Here is a 7,585-nt window from a genome sequence, read left to right as displayed (position 1 = left end):
ATAATTATCAGCCAGACATTTTCCTGTGCAAATTTCTGTTTCAAATGTTATAGTTGCCCTTCTCGTCTTTTGCATCACCTATATGGTTCTCGGTATCGTCCCCCAAACGTGAGTCATGTTGTTAACATGCACTTCAAGCTTGGAACTGTTCTTCAAAGTTTTCCACAACACCGGCACGCATGTTAAGAAACACAATGACGCCATCTAGCGGAGACAGATAATCCCTTTCTAATTTATAAATTAGAACGCTGTTCAGTCCGTAACATTAGTTTCTGCGGCGAAAATGCAGGTTGATTTGCTTAACTGCTTCAAGTTTGACAGATGGGGTGCCCAATTTGGATTCATTTTTTCTGAAACACTATTTCCACTCTAGAACAATTTTTAAACTTGAACTCTACCACCTTAAAGCAAAGCTGGCTGTGAATTTAAAATAAATTGTCTAAACACATTTCGGGGTTTTGATTTTATTCAAAATAGACGATTTCTGTACAGAACAAACCCCACTTTTTTTCACAAAATTTTACAGTCCAAATATATATTTTCAATGTCACAGTTGCCCATGAGTGGAGTGATTTTCCACACTTTAATCCCTCAAAACATTACCTGTGACCAAAATGCCATACAAGTGAGGAAAAAAAAGGAAAGAAAGAAAGAAAACTCAAGACATCTCAATTTAACATTACAAACATTGCCATTGTTCAGTTCAAGGCTATGAGCAAAATGCTATTATCGGCGCTTTCACTTGTAAACCAAGTATTACGTCAAAACAATGCAGGTTTGTGGAGGTTTTGGATTGACTTGATTGAATACTAATCCCAATTGCGATGCAGCATAGCCATCCCAAGCAGGAATTCGCGATGCAACAAAGCTGGACACGATCAAGGAATATGTAGTTTTCCTTAAAATGTGGCAGGTTGTCCTGTGTTTTCAAATCAAACATTCAGCAACTTGTACTCCCTTTAAAATAAAAGTTTTGTCTAAAACACTCGATCAAACTCAGTCTGACTGGTGGTGGCAGGGTTTCTGTTCTGGTTGGGCGGCTGTTGGGGCATGTGGCCTCTTCGCCGGGGTGGTGCGAGATATTCAAACATCGAGGTGTTATGGGTGGAAAGCATGTTCTTGAGGTCCGACGGCATTGGGTCAGACCAGAAAAAATCATGGTTGAGAGCGTCGTCGCTGTCTGTACGCTGGGCCGGGTCCAGGACCAGCAGCTTGTCAATCAGGTCGAGAGCGTAGGCGTCTTTGACGTAAGCTTTGAGACGATCCTTCACTTTCCTTTTTTGGCCTTTGGGAAGCTCCATTTTCTGGTACAACTCATACTTCTTGTCCACATCGGGCCAAACCTTCGGGAAATACACACAATCAATGAAAAACTGTGGTACGAGTGCCCCGACATACAAGTTTTTTTTAGTTGGAATAAGTCATAACACTATTTATTTATTATATCGGGACAAACACACAAACTCATATAAAATAAAAACACTTGCAAGGAGCAACGAGAAGATGCTCATACTGACTGGCCACAGACGTCAATCACTAGGCTACACTTCTTGAAGGTGTATGTAAACACACAGCATCCAATGCACGTGTGTGTGTATGTGAGGGAGAAAGAAATATTTTTAACTTAACTGAACATTATTTGTACATGTTTTAGAAAATATTTTTTTTATTTTATAACAGTAGTAACAAAACTAGAAAGTTACTAGTTACGGAAAGGAACTACTAACTCGGATAAAAATAATGGATGAGAGAAATAATTACAAGCTTGAACACAGAATTACTTGCAAGCTTGCAAATTCAGTACCACAGTATGGGCTAGCTTGATTTCAAAAGATGACGTACCTCGGCTGTGATGGAGCCACAAAGCTGGCTGATAAGAGTGAGCTGGTGCTGCTCAGTGTTCCCTTGCATGATAGGACTTCTTGTCCACATTTCCGCCATGATGCAGCCTGCTCCCCACAAGTCAATCGGGGGACCGTAGTCTCGTTCACCTAGACCCCACCAAAAAAAAAGTTGTGAAACACACCGAATTTTGTATTGATCTGAGAGGTTTGATGAAATTGACTTCAGTAGTATTTCTTGCTTTCAGAAATATGTTCATGTCTTCTAACTTGGTGTGATTCTTTTTCATTTTTATTTGGGACTTCTATGACAACAGAACTATAATACTAGATATAATATGTAACTATAGTATATAAATAGAGATTATCACAGTGATAATAAATAGCTTTTTTTAGTGAGGCAACAACTGTAACTGAATAGATCAATAAACAATCTTTCAAAATAATTCATTGTCCATTTACCTTTATTTTAGCAGAAGCCTAATCTATACAACAAATGTATTGCTAATTTTTGTTTAAAAAAATAAATAAAAATCAATATCTCCATCCATCCATCCTTCCACCCATAACATTTGAAAGAAAACCAAAACACAATTGCTTACGGGTGTTCTTGGACACTGAATCAAGGGCTGCTCGATTATGAAAAAAGTATAAACCACTGAAGACATTTCTGCAGCCCATCTGTGATATTCAGTTCAGTATATCTTCCTGTGTCAACGACTTCTTACCGAGCAGCAGCTCCGGTGGTCTGTACCACAGTGTGACCACGCGGTTGGTGTAGCGGTTCCCTTGGCTGTTTTTGGCTAGGCTGAAAGCTCGAGCCAAACCGAAGTCAGCCAGTTTTAGGACGCCATCTCTGGTGATGAGCACATTGGCTGCTTTCATGTCTCTGTGAAGGATCTGAAAACAAACAGCATCATGATTATGTACTGTACGAGTAAGGTTACTTCCCCATTCTTGTCAATGTAAATATTAACATGTACCTTTATTTTTTGTTTTCATTTGACAACCATGTGTATTCGTACAAATCTTTAACAAGTGCCTTACCTTGTTTCTGTGGATGTAGTATAATCCATTGAGCAACATTTGCATGACCTTCTTGATCTCTGCCAAGGTGAACTTAACATTGGTGTTGCTAAGCAGTCCGGCTAGGTCGTGCTCACAAAAGTCAAACACCAGGTAGATGCTGCCTTTGTATCGGTTATACTGGGTAGCTGGAAGAATGATTGGAAACAACCATCTAAAAAATCCCAATTTCAAACAGTACAAGTGGTTCAGAAGATGAATGAATGAATAACGCATTTATTGTCTTTTTGAAGAGCACTTAATACTTAACTGGAAAAAAAAGTGTTGCATTTGTTTTTGATCCAGATGCATGTTTAAGTAGCCTATACATCTACTTAGTGTATCTAAATCCAGATGATTCTATTTTGTAAGTAAAGGTCAAAGATCCTTTTCTTAAGTTGAATCAAAGTATGAAAAAAAATAAGAACATAGCAGCTGTGTGACAACATTCCTCGAAAAAGAAAAAAGTCAGGACTGTGTTTTGACACCAACCTTTAGTTCTGCAAATTTCAATCAGATTCACCACATTCTCGTGTTTGAGCAGCTGCAGGATTTTTATCTCTCTCAGAGCAGTGATCGGGAACTGTAACAGCAACCAGAAGCCAATTTTAATAATTAGATACCCAATCCATTTCATTCATCAACATTGAGGAGCAGAGTCGTGACTCTGAGCCCCCCCCTATTAATTAATTAATAAATAGATACCCAATTCCGTTTTCGCATTCTCTAAACAGTTCGTGTTGCACATTGTCTTGCCCTCGTTCGTGACAGGCTGGCTGCTGCACTTCCTGCGCTTGTCTGCAGTACCGCATAGTGCTCAGAGACACGCCCTGCGCTACCAGCATGTATTTAAACCAGGGCTGTGGACTCGGACTCGGTCATTTTTGCCGGACTCGGTGCTGATTTTGACCGAGTCCACCGAGTCCGACAATAAAAAAAATACGTTCAATTTTATTTTCATCATGCTGCTGAGAATGCGCGTAGGAATACTGTCCACAGCCCTGCTTACGATCAAGTTTGAAAAAGAACTTGACAGCATTGAGCGCCGCCGGCGTTTGTCGGCCGCCACCTCGCCAACCGGTCAAACGCGCATGCGCGTGAGGGGAAATCCCGCAAAGGAGGAGGGACAAACAGAGCGATTGGTTTTGCTGGCTTTTTAATGAATGGCGACTGTGACTACGGGGGCCCATTAGGTCCAGAAAAGCTGACAAGACGCTTGCCAAAATGGCAAGGAAAAAATGCACAGCTAAACGAATATATGACGATGAACACAGGACGTTTTTAACAGAGTTAAAGTTGTTTTTTGTTGAACGCTATGGCAAGCCATTCTGCCTGATATGTCGGACGTCATTGGCGCATTTAAAAGCTTCAAATGGTCAGCGCCACTTCAGCTCACTTCATGCCAATATCGATAAGGACTTTGCAAAAGGGACTGAATTTCGCAAGCACAAGTTTGGAGACTTTGAAAAGTCAGGCAGAAAAATAGGTACAGTTTTTCAAAAAAATTACGAAGCACTCAGAGACTGTCACACTTGCATTGTTTCAACTGGCTTGGAACATTGCACGGGCTAAAAAGCCATACAATGAAGTGGAGTTCGTTAAAATATGCCTCAGTGACGTTATTGAATTTTATTTTCATCATGCTGCTGAGAATGCGCGTAGGAATACTGTCCACAGCCCTGCTTGCTTGTTATGAAGACAAATTTAGTTGTTGCGTGCGCGCCCGCGCCTGCCTGCCTGCGTGCGTGCACGTACAAGACCCACAATGCCCCGCGCGCAGCCAAGATGGAAGAACCCGGGAGTAGCGAGAGAACAATGTTTTGCCTCTAGATTTGGGGGGGAAACGGAGCGTAAGTTACGATCAATGCGGCCACGTTGAGTTGCACTTAGGCTAATGTTTACATTATGTACCAATGTCAAGGACGATTATGTCACCCAGCTTATATCATTGATGTGTTTCGATAGTTGTGGGGTCGTCACTAATTATTTGTGTTTAGATAAATGTCTGAGCTATAGTGGTGTAATTAATGATTAAAACTTGAAAGTATCTGTTTATTGTATTCGTTTATATGTTTAATAAAGACAAAGCCATCACAAAACTGTTGTAATTATTTAGATTTTGATCTAAATTAGCCTTGAATAAAGACTAAGCAGTCACATGAATTAACAGAAAAAATGGACAGCCGGACTCGGACTCGTGGTCAAGAGGCCGGACTCGGACTCGGTGCAAAAATCCGACCGAGTCCACAGCCCTAATTTAAACGCTGTTCTCCTGTCACTTATAAAAGTAGCACATTCACGAAAGGTGACGCGCAAAGTGACGAGAGCTCACCGTAACTGTAATGTAGCATCACATTAATTGAGTCAATGAACAGCTAACGGCTGCCGTAAACACGCCAAGAGAAGATCAAACTAGTTTTCCACTCAAACAAAATTGCGGTTAACTGAATTTCCATGGCAAAAGGTTGTCCTGTGTGTGAAGTAAAGTTATACAAGGAGTCATTTTAGATTTGTGATTGACAGCCAGTTGGAGTGGATATTTACTAGGGGTGTAACGATTCATCGATACACATCGACTAATCGATATAATGCTCTACGATTTGTTGGCATCGATGCTAAACGTAAACATCGATCTATATCGCCCGTTTCTGACCTCGGACATTAGACGCGACTTTATTTTGAAATCCAGTTCATTGTTGCTTGCTTCCTCTTTCCGGGAGCAGTGCGCGGCGTGTTGTGTTGTGAGCAGAGCAGGCACGTGAAAGGGGAGCCGACAACTACGCGGCTCCTGGGCTGGTGCTATGGCTAGTGTCCAAGAAGACGAGGAAATTCGCTCCCCTTTGGGCTTCAAGTCATTCGTTTGGAAACACTTTGTAATTTCCTAAATAAAGAGTTTGCAGTACCTTGTTGATTTTGCGTATGAATTGTTATAAATCAGGATATTGTTCTATATCGATCGTAGAGCACTATATCGTGATGTATCGTGAATGAATCACAGCAGGCTTTAAGATATCGGCAAATATCGTATCGTGTTTCTTTGTATCGATATGATATCGTATCGTGACAAAACCCGCGATTTACACCCCTAATATTTACATACGTCATAGGTTTGCTGCAGCTACTTTAGTTTCACCCTTTCCCGTTAAAATAGCAATTCTCATTTTAAAGGTACTGTAATGTCCTGTATTATTTGTTGTCGTATCTGGGCGTGTGAGGGCGGGGCCAGGAGTGGGAAGTGACGTCATGCGGGTGGGTTGTGTGGGCTGGTTAGCTTGACAATCAGTTGGTGTGTGAGGCGCATGGGCGTGAGTTGTGGCCACCAGCAACTCCTGTTTGAATGTGTTTTTCTGTTGCCTTTTTGTTATAATAAAAGCGGCGATCAAACCGTCTGAGCATCCTTGACTCACTGAGGGGCATTACAGTACTGTGAAGACTTACCCCTTCCTTCTCATTTTCCATTAAAACTTTCTTCAGTGCAACCTTCTTTCCAGTCTGTCTGTGTTTTGCTTTGAACACCTCCCTGTGAATGAGACAAGTAGATCACAGAGAAGACTCACACAAAATCGTGTTGTATGTAACGTTAAAATAATTATCGCTTTGTTATTAGAAACGCAACATGCAGGCTATTATAAAACCATGTATATCCATACACAAATCAATTTCTCGTTGAGGTTAACGTTCTCTTAGCTTGGAAACCAGCGATGTAAACTTTGTTTACGGTACAAGTCATTAGCAATTAGCTTGTTAAGGCACATTAACCCTGAATAGCGTTTCTCAGGTGTTTATACACATATTACTCACCCAAATGTCCCTTGTCCTATTTTTGCTAGTTTTTCATATTTGGAGAACTCGTCACAGAAAGGAAATTCAACTCCTTCGTAGTATTTGGACATAATGGCGGCCTCTCGGTCAGGCCTGCAGATGAGACGTCGAACTTGTTATTAGGCTAATTTTACACACACATAGAACTAACCAAAGTGCACACCGATTGAACAAGTAAGACAAATTGTTTAGTTTTGTTTTCTGTATGCATTCTTACTTTTCAGTCCCGCCGGAGTTGTTGGTTTTTTCTCGCTGCATGTTTGCTTAGCATGTACGAAGTACGCAGTGTCTTCTTCGTCTTGCTGGCGCTTGGCAACCGGTATTCATGCACATCACCGCTCTCTACCGGACTGGGTGTGGATCAGTAGCAGGCTGAAACAGAGAATCTTCGATTTTTTTTTTTTTTTTGCGCCCGAAATTGAAGCATGTTTTCATAATTTAGTGCTGATGCCAGTATGTGCTGATTTTAACCTGTAATTATTCAAATTATTTTCTTGTATTATCGAGGCTAAAATTCAAAATGTATTGTTTCACACCTTTTTGAATTTGTCTACACTGTTTTTGCCATTATTCACATGTCCTGAGTGTTGTTAGTCACCTAAATGTTGAACAGAGGGTGTGTTTTACCGAAGTCAAATTCCTTGTTTGGCACGCTCAAACATGGCGAATAAAAACTCTTGAATCTTGAATAAAAAAATTACCGGAATATAAATATGGACCATGGTCATCAAATCAACGAAATACATAATAATTTTGTGTGTGTTTTTCGTCAGTTTTGGACAGTTGTGATGCCAAAGGCCACACTCCAAATGTATAGTATTAATAAACGTTATTTCACACAAAGTGACAAATTATAT

At 40.6% G+C, this 7,585-nt stretch overlaps 1 protein-coding gene across 1 annotated transcript; it reads right to left on the bottom strand.

Moving 5' to 3' along the window:
- Positions 1 to 448: 448 nt before the first annotated feature.
- Positions 449 to 7,060, bottom strand: cdk9 (cyclin-dependent kinase 9 (CDC2-related kinase)). Its single transcript, XM_037265875.1, has 8 exons — positions 6,946 to 7,060; positions 6,708 to 6,821; positions 6,345 to 6,426; positions 3,399 to 3,489; positions 2,889 to 3,055; positions 2,570 to 2,741; positions 1,843 to 1,991; positions 449 to 1,343 (listed from the first exon to the last, which is right to left on the bottom strand). Exons 1-8 carry the CDS (start codon positions 6,984 to 6,986, stop codon positions 978 to 980), a joined length of 1,182 nt encoding a protein of 393 aa, XP_037121770.1. The 5' UTR covers positions 6,987 to 7,060; the 3' UTR covers positions 449 to 977.
- Positions 7,061 to 7,585: the final 525 nt, after the last annotated feature.

This window comes from Syngnathus acus, chromosome 12 (assembly GCF_901709675.1).
Source record: "Syngnathus acus chromosome 12, fSynAcu1.2, whole genome shotgun sequence".
Classification (NCBI taxonomy): Eukaryota; Metazoa; Chordata; class Actinopteri; order Syngnathiformes; family Syngnathidae; genus Syngnathus; species Syngnathus acus.
This window is presented reverse-complemented; position numbering and strand designations above follow the sequence as displayed.

What these genes read in the sequence shown, in the direction of transcription:
- cdk9 (XM_037265875.1), bottom strand. Translation starts at nt 6,986, where the DNA reads ATGCAGCGAGAAAAAACCAACAACTCCGGCGGGACTGAAAA. An exon ending in ACCACCGGAGCTGCTGCTCG is followed by an intron (nt 1,992 to 2,569) that starts GTAAGAAGTCGT and finishes GGTGGGGTCTAG; the next exon opens with GTGAACGAGACTACGGTCCC. An exon ending in GTGGCTCCATCACAGCCGAG is followed by an intron (nt 1,344 to 1,842) that starts GTACGTCATCTT and finishes TATTTCCCGAAG; the next exon opens with GTTTGGCCCGATGTGGACAA.